The 25,788-nt window shown below is 39.4% G+C and overlaps 3 protein-coding genes across 5 annotated transcripts; 1 reads left to right on the top strand and 2 right to left on the bottom strand.

Moving 5' to 3' along the window:
- Positions 1–109: 109 nt before the first annotated feature.
- ttc3 (tetratricopeptide repeat domain 3) lies at positions 110–20,334 on the bottom strand. 2 transcript variants are annotated; one of them, XM_073815985.1, is made up of 47 exons: positions 20,240–20,334; positions 17,733–17,799; positions 17,126–17,168; positions 16,818–16,977; positions 16,628–16,709; positions 16,477–16,542; positions 16,265–16,394; positions 16,040–16,125; positions 15,690–15,784; positions 15,536–15,598; positions 15,391–15,445; positions 15,142–15,304; positions 14,439–14,478; positions 14,268–14,358; positions 14,133–14,175; positions 11,751–11,805; positions 11,194–11,273; positions 11,090–11,154; positions 10,863–11,012; positions 10,270–10,350; positions 10,032–10,138; positions 9,818–9,944; positions 8,581–8,700; positions 8,389–8,490; positions 8,185–8,277; positions 8,045–8,109; positions 7,812–7,933; positions 7,424–7,738; positions 6,916–7,188; positions 6,783–6,829; positions 6,449–6,505; positions 6,278–6,363; positions 6,040–6,195; positions 5,028–5,619; positions 4,889–4,954; positions 4,550–4,699; positions 4,340–4,479; positions 4,165–4,233; positions 3,986–4,082; positions 3,788–3,891; positions 3,617–3,701; positions 3,184–3,276; positions 2,012–2,223; positions 1,805–1,931; positions 1,589–1,726; positions 451–543; positions 110–376 (listed from the first exon to the last, which is right to left on the bottom strand). In XM_073815985.1, the coding sequence occupies exons 2-47, from the start codon at positions 17,796–17,798 to the stop codon at positions 245–247; spliced, it is 5,382 nt and encodes a 1,793-aa protein (XP_073672086.1). In that variant the 5' UTR covers position 17,799; positions 20,240–20,334; the 3' UTR covers positions 110–244. The 2 variants fall into 2 exon arrangements, with proteins under 2 accessions (XP_073672086.1, XP_065120960.1); XM_065264888.2 differs by having other exon boundaries at positions 11,090–11,273.
- On the top strand, positions 11,584–22,668 carry pigp (phosphatidylinositol glycan anchor biosynthesis, class P). 2 transcript variants are annotated; one of them, XM_065264933.2, is made up of 5 exons: positions 11,584–11,716; positions 20,851–20,941; positions 21,040–21,112; positions 21,203–21,321; positions 21,537–22,668. In XM_065264933.2, exons 2-5 carry the CDS (start codon positions 20,860–20,862, stop codon positions 21,665–21,667), a joined length of 405 nt encoding a protein of 134 aa, XP_065121005.1. In that variant the 5' UTR covers positions 11,584–11,716; positions 20,851–20,859; the 3' UTR covers positions 21,668–22,668. The 2 variants fall into 2 exon arrangements, with proteins under 2 accessions (XP_065121005.1, XP_065120997.1); XM_065264925.2 differs by lacking the exon at positions 11,584–11,716 and adding an exon at positions 20,492–20,770.
- A 62-nt stretch (positions 22,669–22,730) lies between these two features.
- ripply3 (ripply transcriptional repressor 3) lies at positions 22,731–24,310 on the bottom strand. Its single transcript, XM_065264943.2, has 4 exons — positions 23,755–24,310; positions 23,612–23,669; positions 23,449–23,510; positions 22,731–23,305 (listed from the first exon to the last, which is right to left on the bottom strand). The coding sequence occupies exons 1-4, from the start codon at positions 23,790–23,792 to the stop codon at positions 23,143–23,145; spliced, it is 321 nt and encodes a 106-aa protein (XP_065121015.1). The 5' UTR covers positions 23,793–24,310; the 3' UTR covers positions 22,731–23,142.
- Positions 24,311–25,788: the final 1,478 nt, after the last annotated feature.

The following is a 25,788-nucleotide window of genomic DNA, read 5'->3' as shown; positions in this document are numbered from 1 at the left end:
AGAAACTTTATTACATTAGAAAATAATTCTAACAAAATCACTAAATGGTCCACAAGGTTTTACGACAGCTACAAATAATCTCAACAACAGATTAAGCACTGTGGGGTTTATAAAGATCACAGCATGCAGAATGTTTGTGAAGTGAAAATGTTTTTTTTTTTTGGAAATTAAGATGAATAAAATGAAACATACATTGGTCCCACACTATAAAGGTTTCAGCGTAAAGAAGGACAGCGTGCTCGGTTCAGTTAAATGTGGCGGCAGACGCTTGACTCTTGCGATGTCTGCCGGGCAGCACAGGAAAATCTTCTGGTAACAGCGCATGTTCTCGACACGTGGGACATGTGCTCTGTTCCTTCAGCCATGACTTTATACACTGAACACAAACACAATCAATTCAACACCTTACTGAACAATCAAATAATGTCGAGTTAAAGAAAACTTTCTGACCTGTCTGTGGAAACTGTGGCGACACTCCAGCACACAAACATCTTCAGCGCTCATGTCCTCATGACAGATGATACACGGATCCTCCATGTTGAGCTGATGGAAGAACATTTCGTTTTTAGTCACCCTAACACATTTATAACAGCATACATCATGTCATGAATTTGATTGATTAGTAAATGAACTGCATCATATACTGAACTACAAGTACAGAAGACCTAAAGAGAAAAGAGTCAAAGTATAAACAGAGAGCGCAAAGTTTAATACCGCTGCTCTACTCTGAGCTTAAACACAATGTATTGATTGTTCAGTTAATGTCAGGTTTAATTGTTATTGTGACCAGCAATTTTAAAGATATTTGTCTTTTCCCTATTAAGTTGACAGGACTTGGTCTAACCCTAACACTGTGTGGCTGCTGACTTTTGTCTGTTTATGTCATTATCTTGTTAAACATTTAAACATGTTCCTGAAACCGCTTATGGAGCGTTCACACCAGACACAAATGCAGCGAGTTAAGTAAAGGCAAAGACGCGGTAGACATCCTGCAGCGCGATTCGCATGAATGACACAACACGAATTGAGCGTTTTGATTCACGCGAGTTGAAAAATGTGGACTTTTGCTGGATATTCACACCACGTTAATCAATCACGAGCTTGCTCTAGTAGTGACGTGATTACAACGTAGTGAGCTGAGGCAAAAATACAAAACAACAATGGAGGACAAAATCCTCTTCGGTGTATGTGGATATAGAAACAGGAATAAAAAGGATCTTGCTTTGAAGAAAGTTAGTGAGGAGGTCGGACACTCTGGTTAGTTGTAAAAAACGCTCTTTACTCAATTTGAGCTATATATAAATAAACATATTGAGACTACAAGCTAGCTTAATTGAGCGTATTCTCATCTGAATTTCACACATGAATGAAGAGATCCAAGCACCCAATTAAGCGCGATTTATTCGCTTCGTTTGCGTCTGGTGTGAACACACAATTAGAAACTGATCCAATGGAAAGACGATCTCTGTCAATGCAGATCAGTGATGGGATGAACCGCATTCATTTTCTTTAGTAATGGCACTGAATGACTGAATGAGAACAGCCCCACACATACACCTGATGACGTGTGACAATGCAAAACTCTTACAGCCAGCGCAGCGTTGCGATGTTTTTCTGACATGTTCTTCCACACGTGTGTCAGCGGGGGCGCTCCAGTCCACCTGCCTAAGTCATCAGATAAAGTCGAACCCTGAGCAGAGTCCCTCTCGTCTCTAACCGTCATCTCCTGCACGACAACAAACCCGGTTATACAATTAAACCCCGATAATAAAATCAAAACATGACTACAGGCCCGTTTACGCACCCGCACGTTCTCCTGATGGTCCAGGATCAGCTGTGCGACTCTGTTGACGACATCATCATAGGTCAATGCGTTGAGAGTGCCTCCGTTAGCCAAACGCACCTCCTGGATGAATTTACTTAACACCATCCTAGAGAGAAACACATAAACAAATCACTGCGACAGTCATCGGCATTGGATTATTATGAAGTCAAGTCAGAGGAAACGCACTTGTTATAATGAGGAAACATGACGTTAAGACGCTCCAGCATCCTGTCGTACACAGTGACGTGTTGCTGGGATTCCTCCGGACGTCTCTCTGCGGGCTGCGGCGTGTTGCGGCCGGTGGGTGTGGGGGTTCGGGTGGGCTGCAGTGACCCGTGATGGCTGTGGAGGTGCGTGTTGTGGGACCCAGACTGCTGAAAGGCCGCAGGAGCTGTCGCCTGCAAAAAGATAAACAAACAATCACGTGACCGATGCCACTAATGCAGAAACATTGAATCATCAAACACGCTCATCTCTATTCAACTATAGTGAATCGCTTCACAGAATCTGTAAACACATGAAACATGACCATACATGCACATTGGGTGTGTGTGTGTGTACAAGTGCAACCGAGCTCATTACTTTAATAATAACTAACCTCGTGTTATAACCGTTTTAATCCTTGTATTGTAATTTATAACAGTGTTCGTACTGCATGTTTTTTCTCAAGCATAACAGTGAGTTGAATGCATCTTATTCCACATCATGTTCCTTTTTAAATGTTCTCATTTATTTATATTCACGAAACATTGATTAAAATTCATTTACAAATTATATGAAATTAAATTCTTTTTAAAGAAGCAAACTAAAGCGGTGAAAAACAACCCTAACCTATGTCTTACCCATTCCATTCCTCGCATCGTATTTAACCCTAACCCATGCCCTATATATGACATTTACAATTACCGTCTGTCTTTTGTAATAAGCTAAATAAAACAAACAAACACATAAACAACACCAATATTCAACAAAATACAAAACTGCCATTTTCTTAAATGGCCACAAGAAATTAGCGTGCATAGCGCTGTTGCACGCATCTCAAAATAAAACTAGACCACCATCAGTAAACATGCAAGATTTGCATAGCGTTTATAATCTGTGGCAATAGATCATGGTACCCATGTGCATATTTAAAGCAAAGCCTTCACTTTGACTGTAACACGTTAAAGTCGGCTGAATCGCACTTTTATTTACGTAAGAGTTTTCAAACTAAAACAGGGTCTGCAGCGTTTACAAGGGTCGAAAACTACAAAATAGTCTGAATGACAGGGCTAACCATGGCAAAAGTAATGCGTTTTAATACGAGAAAACATTGATGTAAATGTAGTCTGGTTTATTTCTGCTGCCGTTACTCTTACCGGTACTGCGGGAGGACTCGGTACAGACACGGGCGGCAGTGAACACAGTCTGGTGCCTTTCTTTACTTCATTCATCTGAGACTCAAACTCCATCTGAATAAACAACAAACTCATCATTAAAACCACATAGAAAACTAACCTCACATTACACTCAAATACACAATGGATTTGTGAAAGGTTGATTTTTTTTTATTGTTTTTTGGTTCCATAATCTCTGGTTAAAAACAAACAAATATAAATCCATTGAAGAAGTTATGTTGTGATGATTCCAGGACACATCAAGAGATTTTAGTGTTGGGAATGAAGACAACACTGAGATCAGATATTAGTCATTATACCGCATATGTCAATGAACACAGAAGTGTAAGCAATGATGATGTTAAATACATAAGATGTTGCAATATGAATGTGTATGATGCGAGTAACAATTTACCTCAGCATTGTGGATTTTTTCTTCAATGTCACTTATGAATTTCTTCCAGTCATCTAAGGCTGACAGCAGCATGGCAGAGAAGAAACTGCAGCACATACACACACACACACGAGCGTCAGGTCACATGACAACACGACACAAACCTAACAAACATATCACAAATATCCATACCTGTGCGACGCCTCTGTCAGGTGTTTCACAATCATATTCCCTTCATCCAATCGTCCCCTCAGACATCGCAGGCCGTGATCTCTTCTGTTCTGAAGGACTGACAGCTGCACATCACAGTGACGAACATCATCATCATCAGACAGCGTGCCGATATAAATGATCTGCTCTAAACGTTAAATGCACAAATGAAATCATCACCTGAGCCATCAGTGATCTTTTCTGGTCCTTCACACAGGTGTCTCTGTGTCTCTTGATTTCATCTTCAAGACTCATCCGCTCGGCTGCACACTGGTTACTGCGCGACACGGGTAACCGGGTTAGCACATCGTAAAACGCTAAAGCTGGCTGGCAGCACGAGCGCACAGATTCAGACTCACCTGACGTCCAGGAAATCTTCCAGTTTGGTCTGATACTCTTTGGTTTTCTCACTGATGTCTCTTGTAAAACTAGACATGACGTTCACAGAGAGAGAGAGAGAGGGAGAGAGAGAGACATTAATATCATCAGGTTAATGTTTGAAGAACCCAACATGTTCAGAAACTCATATCTGACCTTTCACGCTGATCTGTCAGTTCTTTGATGTTCATCTTTAGCATCTTCAGGGTTTCTTGGTTTTCCTTCTTCTCCTGCTGGTCTTTCTTTACTTCATCTTCTAGTTTCTGCTGAAACATGCCGAGTTCTGCGCCGGCGATCTGAAGACGAACACAGCGGTTAGTCTAAACCAATGGTGTAAATGTTCATGACTGATGTCTGGTGAAGTACCTGTGTCCTGTGTGTGATCTCCTCCAGTTCCTCCTGCAGTGATGTCATCTGCTTGCTCCTCATCTGCTGCACAGCATCAGCGTCTTCCTTCATCTGCAGAAGCTTCTTTGACAGACTGAGCGTTTGTTTTTCTTTCTGTATCATGTCACCCTGAAAACAACATCAGGTTTAGGAGATAACGTTGTGCTAACATTTATGACAGTAATAAATACACTTCTCCCAAATTACTGTTGTCTGAATCCATTAAGTGAAATTTTCAGACAGAATAATTTTCTTTAGGCTAGTATTAAAATTAAATATCGTCACCGTTCAGATATGATGTAAGCTAACGTGACTCACATTGTTCCTCTCAAAGGAAACTAAGGGCTCAGTGCTGATGGAAACATCTTTACTCTCATCAGAAGCCTGTAAGAGACGACAGCAAAGGGTCAGAGGTCAGACGGACATCACAGTTTCCATCAGATCGAGTAGATCTTACCTGCACGCTCACGGCAATCTTTTGAGTTGACCCGTTTCCTCCGCCTCTCTCTCCGGCGGACCGTTCAGAGATATAAACAGAGTTTTCAAATACACAGCTGCTGTACTCCGCAGGTACGTTTTCTCCAACGGTCTCGTACAGCTGCGATGCTTCGGCCTGAGCCGCAGGGTCTAACGTGACGTCCGCAGCCGAAAATTTGTCATCTACCAAGGGATTCTCAAAAGCGTACGGATCAGGAAGAACAACAGAGTCAGAGGTAACGGACAGCGGAAAAGACGGCGAAGCACCGTTATCAAAGGAAGACAGGTTAAAGAGAGACACGCCGTTGGGCAAAACGTCTGTATGAGGCCAGAACTCTTTAGCCGAGGGGTTAAGATGTGACATTGATTCTGTGAGAGGCACCACGTGTTTCATCAGTCCCATTTTGTTGTTGGTCATAACAAATCGCAGAGACTCCAGCAGAAACGCTTCCAGTCCTCCGGCAGCGGTGATTTTCTGCTGCGCCTCCAGAGGAAAGTTTTCCAACTCGCCGACCATCAGAGGATCTGACGCTTGCAGAGGACCGTGTTCTTCAAGAATCTGAGCAAAATAACTACAGACAGACAAGAGAAAAAGTATTAACACTACTGACAACATTTTCTCATCATTCTTAAGGAAATGGTTGACATTCCTCAAGAACAGTTTCTTATTTTTCTGAGAGTAATAATTATACGTCACAATGGTTTGTTAACATACTGGTTGCATTTTGTGTTATTTATTGTTCTACGATATTCAATCATTGTCAGTTTAAACAGGAGGAGGAGCGCTACATGTAAAGCTCTACTTTTTTCCAGCATGTAAATGATTGTGAATGTATTTCCAGATATCTTGATCAGAACCATAATCATCTTTACATCTATTATTGCTTTGGTGCATATGAATGTCACACTTACTGCTGTCTGAATTGAAACGATCAAGAGCATCTGATGATTTTTACTGCACTATATTTGTTTTTATAAGTGACCGTACGTACTCGTATAAACTCTCTTTAGTGGGATCTGGATTATTGTCCAAAATTGTCTTATAATAGCTTCTGTGCGCTGATCCAGCATACTGTTCCTCAAATTCTGCCAGCTGACCGCGGAGGTGATCGGGAACGCTGAACGGATCTTCGCTATTGAAGAACACACTGAAACATCCAATCAAATCACTGAACGATCACCAACACAAAGAACACAAATTTGGTCAATTTAACAGTGGTCAAAACTCACAAAGCGTTTTCCTCAGAGAACAGATCATCTTCATCATCTTCATCTCTCGAGTGTCCACCTCTCATTCCAGAGAGAAGAATAACAGACTGAAACACAAAGAACAGATGGAGTGAAGACAGCAACTGAGATCAACCTCATCTAGAAGTCCTCATCTCATCACAAACGTCTCACCTTTGAATCTTTCTGCTTTTTTTTCCGATGTCTGCTTTTAGTCTTAAATACAGAATTCTGAAACACAAAAAAGCATTTAACGATTCGCACAAGTAGATTACATAGTCAATGCAAAGACGCAAATAGACGGGAACTAGTACGGGCGGTGCACATGATGCAAAAAAAAAAAAACAATTATGCAAGATGAATAAATTCAACTCAAGAAGCAAAAAATTTGCATGACACAAAGTTAAATCCCACAAGTAATCTGGAGCGAGGAACGCGATGCTTTGCATTTGGTGTGAACGCAACATTATTGACACAACATAAACACTTCAGATAAAAAGTTTCTTACGGTGTTCTCAGCATCATCCGTCTTTTTAATGACTAAACAAACAGCATCTGAAGAGAAAAACAAAATCATTTGCTGAAAAAAAAAAAAAAAGAGTTCACAGAGAAAACAAAACCTTTATCAATGTGTTACTTACCATCCTCAAAATACTGATCAAGAATAAAGTGACAGGACTCGTAACGCTCACGACTCGCCTCTAGTGTCCAAATAAACAGACGCGTGTCTTTAGCGGGAGCCCGTTTGAGATATTCCATTAAAGTAAATCCACTGCTGTCAAATAAATCTGCACTGGTGCCAAATGTCCTGATAAATGCATCCTGAAGGGGTTTAAACGTGAGCAGCGGCTTCACGTCCAGCTGCTGGAGATGAGAAGCGTACCGACTGATGAGCGACTCCGCTGCCTTCAGACCTGAACGACAAGAGACGGACAAACTCCCTTTATTGCTTTCCTTTTTAACACCACGCTAGCTTCTAAGGCTATATTTATGGCGAGAATAAAGTCTCATTTTATAAAGTTAGGGTCATCTAATTAAAAACCGTTTAGAAAGAAACAGAAAACAAAGCTCCTTTCCAAACTGACCGTCGCTGTCATTGGTGTACAACCAGTCGACGCTGACAGAAGTTCATATAAAACACAAACACACCTGCGTTATCCAGCTGCTGAGCCCACTGCTGTAATTTGGGTTTAATATGAAGCCACGAGCAGAGTTTCTCGATAAAGAGTCGCGCCCAAACCCGGTTACTGGACTCCAACAGAAGATCCACCAGCTCTGACAGCCGTATATCTTCTCCATAGACCTTTAAAGCGCTCTCATGACCTTTACACTCATACAAATCCAGCCAGGGCCGTAGATGATCCAAAACACAAGAAATATTCACAGATTCTTCTTTAAAAAGTTCTTTGTTTTCATGAATTTGATGTAAAACACGATCCACAATAACGGAGCGTTCGGGTGTCACTGCAAGAAGAAGGACAGGTGTTATTTTCGGTCTTCATTTCTTCACATCTACCGTACGTTTATGGACGTTCACCTCTCTTTGCCGGGTCATCTGCAGGAATAACTTCATTTCTCTCTCGAGGAGCAGCACAAGCTGTCAGTCTGTGTTGTTTCCTTCTAAGTTTTTTATCATTTTTAGATTTCATCTTCTTAATACTGTTGAAAAAACAGATACAAACTTTCATCGAATTGATAACATGTGAATGTTTGTGCCAGTCTGAACAGACGCGCCTTCCCTCATCTTAATGTGAGCGGGCCTGAAATTACCTTGTACATTGCTGTCTGCTTCTCAATCGCCCAGCTGGTCTGAGTTTAGGAATAGACGTTTCAAACTGAGAGACAAAGAGAGATATCAGTAAGCAAAAACAAACATGAGATCACGTGGCCGTCCCGTTCAAGCGTCTCACCTCACACTTTATGAGCCCAGATGAGCCAAATATTACAATGTGACAGATTTGACCTCCACAGTCTGGTGTAAAACATGAATCCTTTAGAAAGTCCTGCCACACAAACAAACAAACACAGACAGACAGACAGACAACAGGATTATTCACCAGCACTACAATAAAGTCTCTCGTGAAGCGAGTTTGTGGCATGTCTGTGTATCTGACCTTGTCGTTCTTATCTGTGAATGAAAGGGTTTTGAGTTTTTTCCAGCAGGTCATATGAAACTCAACTTTGCAGCCCTGACTGCAGATCAACTGTACAAAGCCCTGCCAACACAACACAACACAACACAACCTTCTGAGATCTCTTCAGCATTTCGTTATCAATATTATCATCAATCACATCACGTAAATCACCTTAAAGTCTGGATCACTGAAGTAGATTTCAATAGAATGAGACAAACAATGTGAATGACGGCAGACAGCATCTGGTTTGGGTGGAAATTTACACATCTCTATAAAGTTCTCCAGATGTTCCTGCAGGAAAGAAAGCAAATCTTATCAGTTTCAACTCATCTTTGAGCATCATAACAGCAAGTTTTTCCTGTCACAGTCATTTCTTTATGTTAAAAACAGCTCTACACCCTTGCCTCATTTAGTATACGCAGATATATGAATATGCACACTAGTCCCAGGGCATCCAAACATAAACTCCAACTACTGATCTACGAGTTCAACAGTGTTTATATGATTGGTTAATAAAATTGAATTGATTTTAAACCATGGGAATGAGACGGTCTACAATTTCATGGAGAAATAACTAAATGGTGTTAAATGGTGAATTTGTATGGTCTTAAAACATATTAAACACACCACACAGACATATAAACAACAAACCGGATTTCAATACAATTGAATACAAATCAAATTAAATACAATTTCCATTCACTTGTAATTAGGGATGGCACAAGTAATCGATTAGACTAGTCCTAGACATAAATAAATATAAGAGCTGTCCAAACTAATCTTTAAAAACATCAGTGCCCTTTGTTTTGCCTCAAAATGCATACAAGTAATGTTTTCAGTAAGGAATGTTTGTTAAAACTAGTTATATTTCCTAATTCAACTAAGGCCTAGTCCTGGCTTAAGCTAATCCCGATCCAGGAAACCATCCCCAAATGTCAAGAAATACCAGAGAGAACTACTCCCTAACATAACATCTTGACTGAGAAGAGGACAACACGACACAGCTAATCGCTTACATGATAGCAAGAGACTTAAATCTGTTTAATGTTATGAAGCTTTTGCTTTGACTGGACGTGTTTAAAGCGCACCACATACACAACGGGAGTTAAACCCGTTATGTGTTGGTAGTTTCTTTAAAATTAAGTTATATTTAAGTGTTCCTAATGAAAATATTTTCATTTTCACCATGACATGTTTGCCCCACCCCTTTGATTGCCCCAATCCTAATTAATTGAGTATCCATTTTTCAGACCTATGGATTAATCGAAATAAAAGGAGGACATACAAATACATCCCTACTTATAATATGTAGCCATTTACACTCACAATATGACTTACAATCAATCTAAAAATAAACATCTCTCTATAAACCCTTAATGCACACAGACCCCTCTTTAATCTGATTCACCTGTAAACAGGCCGGTTGGGTTTCCTCCAGTATTGCTTTAGTTGTTGGCCAGGTAAGTTTTCCAGGTGTGATGTTTCTCTGAATTATTAGCAGTGCATTGGAGAAGTGCTCAAGAGCTTTAGCAAACCTATAATGCACAACAAAACAAAACATGAGAATGCACACCACGCAGACAGACAGACACACGTGCACGCAGACACACACGCACACACACCTGTTCTCCTTCAGATAAACTCTGCCCATCCCATATTGCACCAATGACTGAAACTTTCTTTCTGACGACTCTAACTCGATGAACAGTCTCCGAGCTTTAGCCAGTTCCTTTACACAACAAAGAAATAAAACCGCAGATTATCAGTGTTAGTATTTGTCATTGCGGTCACTGAGGAACAATAAAGACGAGCGTGAGACTGAACTATAAGAAGATCTTTATGTAAACTGTGCACCATTACCTCAGGTTGACCGATTTCCAGCAGTGCCGTTGCATATCCATATAGGAGTACACATATATCCAACTCTGATAAGCCCAGATCCTGTCAGACATCAGGACAGTGTGCGTGTGTGAACAAACATCAACAAATACATGAAAGGACAATGACGTGGATGTTTGATAATCAATGACCTAAGCACATTCATCACTCTTCTCTAGAACACACAGGGTTAGTTAGTTTACATTAACATGTGCTTACGTCAGACATCATAAAGTCATGTTGAGCACAAATGTATTAAGTTATTAATTGACACGTCATTTCAGCTTGTTATCAGCGATGCTCACTGCTGTCAGCTGTTAATAAATGAACAATAATTGAAATGTGTTGTGCTATCTATCTATCAAAATAAAATAGCTGTATATTTTGTCATTTTTAAAGCATATTTATAACTAATAAAAGTATTTATGGTACCCATTGACACCCATAGTATTTGTTTTTCCTACTATAAAAGTCATTGGGTACTGTCAACTGTGTGCCTACAATCATTTATCAAAATATCATCTTTTGTGTTTAAGAGAATAAAGAGCAACATGAGGGTGAAGAAATGATGTTACCTTGATGACGCTGGAGTCCAACATACTGACGGCCAGAGAGAAAGCGTGCTGTGCGTTCTGACAGCGTTGGTCATTCAGAGCCTCCTGACCCTCCTGAACCGCAGCACAGAAGCGTTCTTTCATAGTAACATCACTCACCGTCTCCTGCGGCTATAACACATCACTGTTAAAAAAACCTTACAACAACATCCAGCTCATAACACACCTGTTACTCCCCGCACACTGACCTCTGGAACGACGGCTCGCTCTGGAGCGGGTGGATGTTTGCTCCGGACCGCCGGCTTCTCTGGAGCGGGTGGATGTTTGCTCCGGACCGCCGGCTTCTCTGGAGTGGGTGGATGTTTGCTCCGGACCGCCGGCTTCTCTGGAGTGTTCAAATATGATTTCTTACTCTTCCGTGGAGTCATTTCACTATGAAAACATAAATAATAATAAATGCCATCATGTGCACAAGACAACAAACAGCTGAAATAAATCCAGTGAGAGAGAATCAAGCACAATAAAGTTATAAAACAGACGAGGATTAGAGATTCATACATTAAACACAAACTATTGTAGGATGACCAAGCAACAGCAAATGCACAACAAAACACAACAGTGGCGCGTCTGTAAAAAATGCAACAGGAAGAACAAAGGAAACAAGGAAGTCATGTGACATCTGACATCATTTACCCTCACTTTCATTTCAGAGAAACTCGCCTCATATCCTAAAGTCTAAAGAGCAAACATAATTGTGTAATGCAGACAGATTAAGATTTCTAAAAAGTCAATCTATAAAACACATACATAGAAAACATGGACTAAACAGAAAACTTATCTTTAAATGAAGAGAAGGATTATTTCCTGAGAGGAAGGTGGGTAAAGTACGAACTTTTAGATTTTATTTACCTGTTTAAGTCTTTGTGTGCTTCACTTTTGTCTTCAGCTGGAGCTTCTGAGTTTTCTGAAATCAAAGCATTTAAAGGATTAATGCTGCGCATGTAAAAGTGAGGCGAGCTCTCCTGAGAATCGTTTGAGTAAAGCCACTCCCTTTTCTGTAAAACAAACAAACGTCAGGAGAACCGGCAGAACCAGACCAATCATTTAAAGCAAGCAGCTTCTGGAAAGATCATCACAGTCGACACATACCTAATAATGACGACAATCATATTTTTGTGTCCAGGGATATTATTTACTTGATACATTTATGAAACCTATATAGTTGAAATACATATTTAATATTTTTAAATAATAAATATTAATTCATGTTTTGGTATCACAAACCTGTAAAAATGGCAGGAAAGGCAACTGTCTATACAAATGAACAGTTTACTATTAAATTAACAGACAACTATTTAGAAAATGGTGTTTAAATATAAAAATATAAATAAATAAAAATACTTTTGTTTGAAACCTTTACTATAAATCACATTACAGAAATATCAGTAACTACTGGGATGTTGGGATAATTGAAAAACGTCTGACAAGCAATTTGGACATTTTCAAACGGGTTAGGGTTTCGAGGGTTGTAATTAAAGTGCCCCTCAGATGGTATTTTAAAGTGGCCTAATATTGTCTTGAAGTGCCAAAATATACATTTAATTATCACATCATTCCTCAGGATACTAAAACTACTAAAGTTTAAAATTCAATCTGTCTAAACTCCTCCCTGCCGTCAGTCTGATCTACATTTGTTTACATTTAAGCATTTAGCAGACGCTTTTATCCAAAGCAAGTTACAAAGATAAGGAAACAATCAAGCGATTTGTCATAGGGAGCCAATAATAAAACAGGTGCTTATACCAAGCTATACATTTTCCCTACTTTGAAACAATACCTGTTGAGAAAGAAAGAGAATTAGGGCGCACTCACATTATCCAAACCAAACCACCAAACCATGCCCCAGCGCCATTGTCACCCCTCCCTACTCCCCCAGCTGCACGCACTCACACTGTACTTCTTATCGATCCGAGTCCGGGCGTGCTTTCATCATAAAGATGCGATTGTTTTGAAAAAAGCAGGAAGTAAAGCTCTCTCTTAACACTGGAACCCACCGTAATGATAAGTTTGTGTTTTTTATTCGGAGTCGTTTGGTGCGCGATTACAGACAGCCCTCTCACATGTCATCATATTGCTTAGTTGATCTGTCACGTGTGCAGCTCGGATATTCACGTAACCCCGCTGCTCGCATTAAAAGGTTTTTACGGAGGCAGATGAACGTGAGTATCAATGTTAAGCATTTTTGGAAAAGATGAGTTTTTAATGTGGATTAATCGTTTTTTAAAACAGGGTCACTGCAAAATCGATTCTCAAAGAGCAGAATCGATTTTCTTCTTTCATATTTATTTCTGCAAACTTTTTTGCCTTGCACGATGTTACCAAGGAGCAAGAGGTGAGCCTGTCATTCATTCATTCAGTGCTTAATCATGGCAGTTTCAGGTGCTTCATTGACGTTGATGCCACCTTCACATAAAAAGTCCGAGGTATGGAAGCATTTTAGATTTTGCAAGCAAGACGACAACGATAGCGTTGTGGCTCTTAATTTCTTTTTATTAATTACCCACTTGTAAACTGCTGTTTACTGTTCTTTTTTATTAATATAGTATTTGTATTAAATCTATAGTCATTGAGTTGAATCGAGTATAAAAACCGACCCGAGAACCAAAAACGAAAAGTGTATCGAGAATCGAATCGATAGCTTGTGAATTGAAATCGAATCGATCCGAATCGATACCCAGCCCTACATATAATGTATGTGGGGTTACAAAAAACTGTAATGCGCATACAGTACACAGACACTCTTCTGATGAGGAAAACTGTCTCACACACACTGTACTTGGACCCTCGCATACATGCAAAACAATTTGCAATACTTTGAACACCACTAATAGGACCTCTTATGGCCAAAGCTCATTTGTTGTCAAGTATAAGGTCTGGACACAGACAGTACCTTTTTATTTATTTATATTGTTCAACAGGAAAGGATTAAAACAATCGAGCCTGACTCAGTTTAAAACTGGTTTTCAGCAGGTTCCTGCTCTGCAGAACATAAATACCACACAGACAACAAACTCCAAAACAAGACAACAACCATACAAACCTTGGGTTTAGATTGTTGTGGCAACCTTCTACATCGCAATTTAGGGTGAACTATTCATTTGAATAAAAGATTTTTACCGAACATCATGAGTTACTCAGAACGTAATGTTTCTGTAGGAACCAATAATCACACAATAGCAGACAAAATGCAGATTTAAGGCATAAAGGAAATTTGTATAAATGTTCACTTACCTAAACTTTCAGGCAGATGCTGCTGCTGCTTTTCTGATTGTTGCTGTTTGAGAGAATAAGGCCAAGTTATGAACATTCATGATTCAGACACTACCATTCATGTACAATGAAGTCTGATATATTATTTGAGTTTACCAGATTATCCTGAACTGTTGAGTCAGATGCAGGTTCAGATATATGACTGGATTTCAGAGGCTGAGATGAAGAATCACTGGTCACATGCGCTCTATGACACAAATCATCATTAACTCAATGTTTATGCTGGATTTACAAAAAAAAAAAAAACAGAGGAAGAAAAAGTAATACCTCGCTTTTTTGGTTTCCATCTTCTTAGACTTCATCTCAGCTGGAAAATATCAATAAAATTATTAAAGATGCCAAAGAATCCATTCATACAATATTTTACATTGTTTTCTGATATCTACAAAGAAGGTATATGACAAAAATGATCCAGAGTCAGTTTTTCATGTCCGTTTACAACCCTAGGAAATGGTCTATTATTATTATCTTTTTGAAATGGTCATGAATAATAATGTTGAGCTCTGCTCTGATTGGCTGTTTGAGTCTGTATCAGATTTTGAGGAAAAATCAAGTGTTTGGAGATTGTTAATGGACGTTTCTGAGTGGTAAGTTTGTGTTTTTTCAGTATGGACCTGCTTCAGGCTAAACGCTAGCATATAGCATTAACTAGCACTAAGTCAGCAGTCACAATTTTGTTTTTATCATTGTAACAACATTGTAGATAAAGTAATGTGTAATTTAATGTTAGGTGTACATCTGGACTGTAACGTCACAGCTGGTGTTATGTTGAGATTGGTCTGTTTTACCAGCGGTCTTTTGCATGCATGAGGTTTAGATAAGAAGGAGGAAACAATCGTGTTTGAGGCTCATATGCCATTACCATGAACTCTTATTTTTCATCTATGCCTATCAATACAGTTTTACATTCTACTGCACTTAATCCTAAAGAGATTTGGCTAAAGCAACACTAACGTGGTACGTGTTTTACCTTTTTTTTCCTGAAGTTCTGTCTGGAATCTCTCAAACTGCTGCACAAGATCTTTATATCCCTCGGGGTCTCTGCCACAGGCGTTCTGTGCGTGTCTGTTTGCTTCCAGAGCTTTCTGATGTTCCCCGAGATAGAAGAGGGCATCACAGAAGCGATAATGACCCTAAAGTGAAAATCAAATCCAATCAAACCTGTCTGGCAACGTGTAAATGTGACATCACAACAGATTATTGCACCTGAGCTTTTTACCTTTGCCCAGTCCGGCTGTAATATAACGGCTCTCTTTCCATCACCGACAGCTTTCCTGAAACCCATCACACAATCGGTGTTGTTGATAGTTGCAGATCAAAAATAATCTTAAAGTCAACATATGTGATATTTGTATATAACTTACAGATATTTCTCAGAACGTATAAAACAGAGAGCTCTGTTCCCATACAAGATGTGATTGTTTGGACTGAAACACAAGAAATCATCAGAATCAGATCTAGAGAAAACTCACATGCATTGTGCTGGAGTTAAATGAGTGAAGCAGTCCCATTACTTACTGGTATTTTATGGCTTTCGTGTACCATTTAAGAGCCGAATCATATTTCTTTCTCTGAAACTGTTCATTTCCTTTGTTTTTCATTTCCTCACTTTTCTGCAATGCGAAAAAAGAAACAAATAACAAAATCTTATTTTCATCCTGTGTAGTGTGTACACATAAACAAAACTACCGGTCTGCATTAAGACATAATGTGCAGATCCATTACAATGCAAAGAGTCATCAGATGCACCATACATTTCAAATGCTCTTGAAAGACGCTTTAAAAAAAAAAACCCAAAAAACAGAAGTATATCTCTAGTGCAGAGCTTAAGGTTAAATCAACCAATTGGTTTAATCTAAGACGCTTACCCCTAAAGACCACAAGTCCGGATCTGTACTAAAATCTTTCATGGCTTGCTTTATACTGGACGACATCACCAGAAGATAGTGCACATCTGTCGAGGTAAACACATCATTTATAAGTCAACAATAATATAGCGAGCATCACCTCTGATAATCAGACACTACTGAAGCGGCCGCTGATACTAAACTCTTTTCTAAACAGTGTCAGAGAACGGACACAAATGAACTCACATTCACTGAAGATTATGCGGAGCGTGTGATACCGAATATCCAACGAGTCCAGTTCCTGCAGTTTCTCACGGATGTTTGGCATACCAGAGTCCACCAGCCAATCAACAGCATCTTTCAAACTGTGTACATTCTGTAGCAGACAGAAGTGTTATAACACAGAGATCCCCACTATCAAGTGTTGATACATTATTACCATGCAAGAATGTGCTTACCACGATTAAGGACATATTTATTGCTACCAGAGCTCGGGCTTTTTTCTCCGCCTCTCTGTGAGAAAGCTAAAAATCGTGGAAAAGCATAAAACTTTACGAGAACTGAAGAATCTGTGTGAATTATCAACATTTTATTAAAACTGATACATACACCCATGTCCATGGCCTCCAGAATGCTTTCTAACACTTCTATCTTCTTGAGTGTTTCCAAACTCAAATCACCTGACGAAACACTAAAAAAAGGACAATAAAACTCGTTAAAACAATTACATTTCCACTGTTGTTCGGAATATGATCCGCCATAAAGCAAAGCAACATCATCACAGATGACAAACACTAACTTTGGGTCCAGAAAGCCCATGCTGATAGCCCAGAATGAAGTGTTCTCTCGTTCCTGCGGTTTTAGGAGGATGTACCACCAGAATCTAGAGATGCGCATCATGTGACCCACTTCTTTCTTCACTTCTGGCTTTATCTTGGTCCACCTCTTATACGTTACATCTATCATTTAAACACACACGCAGTTCAGATAATATATAACAATAACTCAGCACCCCCGAGTTAAAAACACACCCACTGTAAAATGTGTGAAGACTTTCTGTAATACTGAGAGATAAATAATAAAGATAATGAATCACAACAGTCTCACCAGGAGGCTCCATGTGAATATAAGGATGATGGTTGTGATAAACCTGAGGGAGGAGAACAGATGTGAGTCACAGTGTGTGTGTGTGTGTGTGTGTGTGTGTGTGTGTGTGTGTGTGTGCGCGTGTTTGCATTCACTAAGTGTGTGTGTGTGTGTGTGTGTGTGTGTGTGTGTGTGTGTGTGTGTGGTAGTACAGTACAGTGTGTGTGTGTGTGTGTGTGTGTGTGCGTGTTTGCATTCACTAAGTGTGTGTGTGTGTGTGTGTGTGTGTGCGCGTTTGCATTCACTAAGTGTGTGTGTGTGTGTGTGTGTGTGTGTGTGTGTGTGTGTGTGTGTGTGTGGTAGTACAGTACAGTGTGTGTGTGTGTGTGTGTGTGTGTGTGCGTGTTTGCATTCACTAAGTGTGTGTGTGTGTGTGTGTGTGTGTGTGTGTGTGTGTGTGTGTGTGTGGTAGTACAGTACAGTGTGTGTGTGTGTGTGTGTGTGTGTGCGTGTTTGCATTCACTAAGTGTGTGTGTGTGTGTGTGTGTGTGTGTATACAGTACAGTAAGGTATAATAAGCAGTTTTCATAGCTATCAAATATGTTTTTGTTCATTTATTTATACTCACAATCTTTGTCTGGTGTCTCACAAAATCTGCTCCTTCTTTTAGATCGGAGTCTTCAGAGTCTGACATTCTGACACAAGACAAATAAGCACTCATCATCAATACACACACTGAGATTAATCAATGTCAATGAAACAAACTCTTGTAAAGCTCTCATTGGTCTCAAACTGATCTAATGCTGGCTACACACCAAAAGATTTTTTACATCTTATAAGATGACATGAGGATAAAAAAATCCTAGATTTAACCGTTTTGCTCCTGTAGCGTGTGGTGTGCCATGATGTGTCAAAGACAGCACACCACACACAAACAGATTTTCAACTCTCGACTGTAGCGATGTCCGGTTCGTGAACGAATTGTTCTTTTGAACTGGTTCTTTTCAGTGAACGAGTTGAATCAGTACACCAAATCAGACTGAATCGTTGAAGTTTGTGCCTCGAGACAGCAATGATCCAAAAGTTACTCACCTTGAGATGTGCTCAACAATCGTTCCAATTCTAAATAAGAGATTAATCTGTATCTTATGTATCAACTCTTCATAGGAGCTCTCCTCAACAGTACACTGACTGAACCGAGAACTGGTGAGCTTTGTTGATACTGAGCATGCGCAGCTAACATACTGGTATTCCAGAGTCACTGATACACTGAATCAAGAACTAACCCTAACCCAACAGAAAAACTAATAATCAAAGAACTGTGGATACTGAGCATGCGTGAGCCAGTACACATGTTGGACATCAGTGAGTTGCTGTGCTAATACTCATAGACAGTAAAAGAAAGCTAATACTATATAGTCTACATTTATGAACCTATGAGATGATTGACGGACATAAAGTAAGTTTATTTAATATTACCATAAAACGTACGGGAAATATACATGGTATAGCTAATTATAAACTTATAAACTAAAATGTGTTTAATGTTAAGTGCGGGTGTATGTGCAATTATATTTTAAGTTGTTGTGAGCTTAATCATGATTTCTGGTTAAAAGTTTTTGAAGGTCAATTAGTTGGACAACTAAATGATAATAGATGATTTAATAGAATAACATATAAATCAACCATACAGACTTGAACATGTTTGGATGATAGGGTTAGATGTGAATGACATCACTACGTAAAGTATGTTAAAGAACTAGTGAATCAGTTTTTTGAACCGGTTCTCTGAAACAAACTGTCTGAAAGAACCGGTTCACAAAAAAAGTCACTACTTGACTGTAAACACAGGAAATCTCGCAAAATTTTGCGATACTTCAGAAAAGCAAGGCGGACGACATGCAGGAACACATTTTTAACTTTGTGAAATTTCAAAATTTTCACTTTCAACATCAACTTCACTTTGTGCTGTGCCATGACTGCATTCGTCTTTCATCATCTCGCTTTCTGATTGGATATTGTTTAATTTCATGTGATAATCTCAATAGCGTGCGCGTGTTTGTCCTTAGGGTTCCCCCCACACATCAGGATTTCTGATGGTAAGTATTAAACATGTTTAATATTTACACTTCGCAATCTGGGCGACTCCGACGTTCTTCCGATCAGGTTCAGAGACTCTTAACACGCCTCACACCAAAGGAAAATCTGATAAGATAATCTATAGAACCATCAAGATAATCAGGACATAGCTAGGATTGTCAGAAGGGGGGAAATCGGCCCAAAAGCAGCCCGATTATCTTTAGGTGTGTACCTAGCATTAACAGACTATCTCTGATGAAATAACTCTTACTTTATATTCTCCACAACAAAACAAATGTCACTGTTGGTTTGGAAACGTCTCGTATATCGTCACATGCAGCTGAACTGCTTTATAAACTATATTAAATAATCAAATGATTTCATCAGGACATCAATTAAATATTGAGAAACTTCTTGTGGTATTTTAATGTTTGCTATGCGACTTATGAACTTTTATTTATTTATTAATATGTACCAATCAAACAAATACAGACCATCCCGACTAACTTAGTTAAGGTCTCATCTATGAAATGTGATGTTTCTCGACCCTACTGAAAAGGCTTTTGGTCACTTTTTAAGCTGGTGTAACTGGTCAGGCGGGAAGACCAGCTGACATACCAGATTGATCAGCTTTGCCAGGCTGGGAGGACCATCTTAAACCAGCTACTAAATTAGCTTATGCTTATGGATTTTTTAGTACGGTCCTTTAACTCGCTAACGGCTTTTAACGGAGAGTTTTATCTGTGTAAAATCTAAACCGCCGTGTATACAAAAGGACCTGACGAGACTTTAGCCTCGTGCCTCCAGCGGATTCATTCAACAAACTATACTCAATTTTAGCATACAAGTATTAAAGCATTAAAATGATTACATATTTTATCAGAAATAGATTAACGTTACCAGAAAGTTTAACGCGGCGTGTCATGTATTTGGCAGACAGATGTTTACCTTAATTAATAGCAAAAATGTTGCTTTAACATACAGCTCCCAAATTAACAGTCAGGTTAAAATAACGCATCATACCGTAAACAATGATTAAAGATGTTCATTACAAACCTGTTTTAACATTTAAAGCTGTTTGTGTGTTTTCTGATGTCTGCCGTTAGAGTTTCATGCATGGACTGAAAACATTCTTCTTCTTCTTCTTCTTCTTCTTCTTCTTCTTCTTCTTCTTCTTTTGTGTTTTAAAGCAGCTCTCATCCAGTTTGTTGCACTACTGCCATCTTTAGTTCACATACAGAGATACATATCTATGCAGAGAACCTTCTTTTTCTTCTTCTTTTGATTTCTATGGCGGGTTGCGAACCAACGTCATACGTGCACCGCCACCTACTGATCTGGAGTGTAAAGTGTTCGCCTGCTGAATTACAGTCTAATGCGCCCTCTAGTGTTCACCAGCTGACTGACAGCAAAGAAGAAAAGAAAGTTCATGTTACATGAAGCTCGTACAGCAGGTGGCAGTGTGTCTGTAATCCGCCATTAACACGAAGAAGAGAAGGCGACTCTAGCATTAATGTATTTTAAGTGATCCAATCTTACACAACATAAGTTTTACAGAAGCACTATATCGCTTCATTCCGAGTTAAAGTAAGTATACACTGGTGGTGGTAATGTGTGTGTTTTCTGAAGACATTGATGATAGTAAATGTGTGTTTGTGTTTGTTAAGGTGTTAGTTATGGTAGCGAATTCTCCTTCTCCTCTACCAGAGAGAGCCATCTATGGCTTCGTGCTTTTTCTGGCATCTCACTTTGGATTCTGTAGGTTTATTCTTCATCTATCTTAATAAACTGAAACATCTCTGATCAAATGTCTGTTAATCGCGTTTAAAGATCTGTTGTATGTTTCTCCTCGTCAGTGTTATATTTAGTGTGGGCTTTTGTACCCGAGGTTTGGCTTCATTCTGTTGGATTGACTTACTGGCCTCAGAAGTAAGTGAACCCTTGGGTTTTGTGTTCAGCTCAGAGTTTACACACACACACACACGCACAAAATAAATATATATCATGATTGATTTTCAGATATTGGGCTTTGGCCACTCCCATATACCTGCTGGTTACTATAGTAACATGTTATGTGATGCTATTTGGTGTGAATTTGATGAACACGGCTGCGCTGGAATCAGTAGATAACATCACAGGTGAGCTGATCCTATAAATTAAGTGTTAACATTCCATGAAAAAAAAGCCAACCTGTATGTTCAGTTTTTTTTAAACAAGTCTTGTCTTATTTGTATTTTTTCAGAATATCACTCACGTTTCTACGTCATTGTTAAAATAATGCATTGGTACGTGCTGTCAAAAATGATTGATTATCTGTTTAGCATATGACTGTTTATTTCTTCTTCTGTCTTAGACCACTATGCTGACAGCCAGCGAGTCGAGGAGCATCAAGATGAAGCGATTCCCCGACTCCGAGATCTCTCTATCAGTGAATTAAACCATGTGTTTTACCTCCATCATCACGAGGGTGATCGCGTTGTTTGATTGTGTCTGGTGTTTCTCATCTGGCCAGTTTGCGATGTTGCATTCTGTGGTGGCTGCTGAAGATGTGTGGCGTTTGCTCAGGGTTTAGAAGATCGCATCCATCAGCTTCCCTCTGACATTTGACTTTCAGATGAACCCTAGCATTGGATCAGGAGCACCCGAGCCACTGAAAGAGCCGCTGTACATGACTGAGTAAATCAGTAAAGCACTAGTGAATCTTTATTGCATCATTAACTTGTCATACTGTATCTGTATGTTTACCATTGACGTGGCAAAGACCTAGAAGCTCTTACGCTTCTGAAAGATTTAAGGACTGTTTGGTGTTTGGGTTGTGAATACTGCTGTGATTTTAAAGTATCTAAAATGTCAAAACATGCGCCTAATACATAGAGACATACTTGAGTTTTGCACATCCAAAATTCTTCATGACACAGGTTCAGATTTTTTTTGGTTGTTTTCGGCCGGGTCAGACTGTGACCTCGGTGACCTTAGGCTAGAAGTGAAACGGTCATCTCGCTATCTGCTCATCTTTCACAGTCGCTCTTCAATCCGTCTGCAGTATCTTACCTGCTCCTGCTTGCCCGCTCCGCCCCGTGTCTCTACCTGTAGACAGGTGAAGGGGCAGATATCGCCAGCCCTAGATAACCCTCATGAGTAAACAGGTTACTGGTGTTGGGTGGCCAGTCACCATTTAACCTCTGACCTCGTGACCGTGTCTCGACCTCCTAGTGTGTCCTGTGTTTGTGAGCGGGTTGGTGGACGGCTGGCTGGCTTGTTGATAATAGTGCCACTGTTTTTTTATTTTAGTAATGTTAGATGTTCTACTAGATTACATTTGTGCATTTAGCAGACGCTTTGAACCCCATGATGACCTTTAGCACAATGCCTTATAGCAATACAGGAGTCTAAAAATGCATCTAAAAATTAGATTTTATTAGTAGGGTTTTAAAATGAGAGATGTTTATGTGCTGTATTAATCAATAAACACTGGTCAATACAAAGGCATATTATAGATTTTTTTTATTTAATATGAAAGAATATTTAGATTCACACCCAATAAATGCAACTGTACAATAATTTTAGCAATATCACACAAATAATCAGAATACTATCAGATAAATCATCACATTGTTATCATATAATAATAATATGCTGTCATAATGGGCACCACGTTTAAACAAACAACAAAACATAAAGATGAAAGCTAAGAAGATGACATGATGCAGTGAATAACGGTCTTTCTCAGGTCAAAGGTCAGTACAGAGCCTCATGACCGGACCTGTTGTTCTGTATCTTTGCCCATCTCAGGTTATGTTCATCTTGTCTGTGTTCTCCATGGATCAGCACTGTTTCCTGTAACGTGCATGTTTCCTAAACACTGATGGACTTCCTGAAAGCTGTATGGTTCACTCCCTTTATGTCAGCTCATGTTGCAGATCATGGACAGAAGTTCTGAGTCTTTATTCGCTGTGACTTTAATCACCTGAACGAGACTCGTCTGTGTCGTCGCTTTCATCCTCGGAGACAGAGTCTTCGTCATTGTAAAAGTGTAGCGTTGCCTGAACTGGAAAACTGGCCAAAACCTTCTTGCCGAGATGAGACAGATATTCCGGCATTCTGGATCTGGGCAGGAACAGCCTGTGAATATTTAACATCACTTTATAATGGCACTACTAGTTAAAAGCAGTAAACATGCTTAATCCTCCTTATCTAGCTATGAAATGACACTGAGGCCAAATGAAATCATGATGATTGTGTTGGTGTTGTGAAGGTCTCATCACCTCACTGGATGCTGGAAAGCTTCTTCGGGTCGATCGACTCTGCTTAGGCGTCCAGATGTCATCTAAACTCAGCAACAAATATACGCAACACATTCATATCCAGAATGAAATCCTCATGTTCTCAAATTAATTTAGCAAAGATTTAGATGGAGAAATACGTTACTTTATTAAAATGTGTCTGTCTCATTGAAATATCCCACGGTCTCCATATCTCAGGACAGCTACAGTAAAACAACAACAGTGAGAGAGTTATGAAGGCGTTGTGAAGCGTTATAATATAAATGTGTCAAAGTAATAAAGTCTTACCTGATCACCTGATGCGCGTGTGAACTCACCGGTAACATCTTCACAATGACGGACTCTGACGACAAGCGCGCGACCTCCAGGTAAAGTCGAGCACGCGCATGTGGGCGTGTTCTGCCTGCTGTCAGTCAAAGTCGCTTTGGTTTACACGCGGCCTGGGGCGTTGCTAGGGTCGGACGGTGGGTGGAGGGGTGCTTAGTCAAAGCCCCATTTAGGGATGCCTTTAAGCTTAGCAAAAAAAAAAAAAACACAAGGAGACCAGAGGCCGTTTTCTTCAAAGTAAGTCAATGAAGGAGAGTCTTTAGTAAACGGAATAAACCGCCTTTGTGAGAAAAAGGGTATAATATAATGATTGGCTGTCATATATAGCAGTGTAACAACAACAACAACAAAGATTTTTAATAAATTCTACATAATCTGCGTAACATCGTTTAAACATAACTACGTATAATTCCTCATGTACGAACAGACACCAGCACAAGTGATGTTTTTGTCCTTGATAACAGAATAATGACATTTAACTTTATAAGACACAGAACCCGACCCAGTCAACATTGTGAGAGCCGCCAGTTATGTGCATAGACATAAGAAATAACACGACGCTCATTGGCCGCTTTGCTCAGATGCTGCGATGCGTCAGCGGCGCCGCCATATTAGCGGTGGCAAGAACCTGCAAACAAATTGTGAACCTTCGACTTTAGATAAAACACAATAACTTTTACATTTCTCAAACAATTTCAATGGTTTATGTAATAATGTAGAGAACATAAATATTTAGTCTACTGTTGCTTAGAATCTGGATTGTTAAGACCTAGAAAATTATTTTTATTTTAATAAAGAATCATGATCGCATACGCTTAATTTGGCTTGTGGAGGCATCCCTAATGTAATATAGCTTAATGTCCATGAAATGAAATAAATTCTTCCCATTGTGAATATTGCTTTTTGTATCGCTAACACCAACTATTTTGTTTTCTTGTACTTCCAGCAAATCCAAATCAAAGAGTAATAGCCTGCATTCGTTTTTATAGCATTAAAATGTTTTTACACTATAGCATATATAAACCAACAATTAACAACATATGAATTATTTGAGAAAAACCCTTCTCTTCTTTTAGCGACTTCACAAAGCCTCGTATGTTTCTTTTAAGAAAACCTTTAATAGGTCACTAAGTTAGCTAACAAGCGAACTAAGATGGACAATTTAACTCTAGTAAATATTACAATTTCATAAAAAAAACATATAAACGTTGTGAACATTCATAGCTAAATATATTTCTAGCTGTGAATAGTCTACCTCCAGTTGCCAACTGTCAATCAAAATAATGTTATAATAATTATCTAACTTACACAACTCAGAAACAAATTGTCATGCTATTACATGAAAGGTAACTCCATGAGACTTGTTTAGAGGTGTGTAACGGTTTGTACAACCCCAAACTGCACACGGCTGGGGCATTTGTACTCCTGTTGCTATAGACCCTTTTACTGTTTGTACACAATGATGACGTGGCAGCGTATGCGCGCGCATTTAGGCAACGGAAGTATCGTAAGAATCAACAGTGAAGCAACACAAACAGTAAGTTATTTTAAAAAAATTGACTTTATCAACATTTTCAACACAGCTACCAGATCCGTGTACTATAGTGGAGTGGATAAAAGACGTTAGCAGATGGCCAAAAATAAAGTTGCCAGATACATATATACGTATATTAGTATATTATATTAGTGCAACCACACGCAACAACGGGACATTTTGATGTTGAGAAACCGTTTTAATAAACTTTCTGAGTTGCTACCACGTTAGAACCAATGGGGAATAACACCACTTCTGTTGCCCAAATGCGCGCGCAGACTATTTGATCACGTGAGCTGTAAAAGGGTCTATAAGAATAATGGAGAAGTTGCCACCACTAATATGGCGGCGCCGTTGACCCACCAGCCAACCCGCGGTTTCGTTATTTCTATGGTTGTGTAATTGTGACGTGGGAGGTACACTCAGGATAATAGGGAAGAATAACGGTTTATGTACTGAAT

This window comes from Paramisgurnus dabryanus, chromosome 10 (genome assembly GCF_030506205.2).
Source record: "Paramisgurnus dabryanus chromosome 10, PD_genome_1.1, whole genome shotgun sequence".
NCBI lineage: Eukaryota > Metazoa > Chordata > Actinopteri > Cypriniformes > Cobitidae > Paramisgurnus > Paramisgurnus dabryanus.
The sequence above is the reverse complement of the archived record's forward strand: the minus strand, read 5'-3'. Positions and strand labels throughout refer to the sequence as shown.

Bases quoted from the DNA above. Each gene is read 5' to 3' on its own strand.
- ttc3 (XM_065264888.2), bottom strand. From the start codon at position 17,798: ATGTCAGACTCTGAAGACTCCGATCTAAAAGAAGGAGCAGATTTTGTG. The intron at 15,785-16,039 runs GTAAGCGTCTTA...TTCGCATTGCAG, and splicing joins CGGACTTGTGGTCTTTAGGG to AAAAGTGAGGAAATGAAAAA. The intron at 4,083-4,164 runs GTGAGTCTGAAT...CGTGTCGCGCAG, and splicing joins GAAGATTTCCTGGACGTCAG to TAACCAGTGTGCAGCCGAGC.
- pigp (XM_065264933.2), top strand. From the start codon at position 20,860: ATGGTAGCGAATTCTCCTTCTCCTCTACCAGAGAGAGCCATCTATGGC. The intron at 20,942-21,039 runs GTAGGTTTATTC...TCTCCTCGTCAG, and splicing joins GGCATCTCACTTTGGATTCT to TGTTATATTTAGTGTGGGCT. The intron at 21,322-21,536 runs GTGAGCTGATCC...CTTCTGTCTTAG, and splicing joins ATCAGTAGATAACATCACAG to ACCACTATGCTGACAGCCAG.
- ripply3 (XM_065264943.2), bottom strand. From the start codon at position 23,792: ATGTTACCGGTGAGTTCACACGCGCATCAGGTGATCAG. The intron at 23,670-23,754 runs GTAAGACTTTAT...GTTTTACTGTAG, and splicing joins CACGCGCATCAGGTGATCAG to CTGTCCTGAGATATGGAGAC. The intron at 23,511-23,611 runs GTAACGTATTTC...TGCTGAGTTTAG, and splicing joins GACAGACACATTTTAATAAA to ATGACATCTGGACGCCTAAG.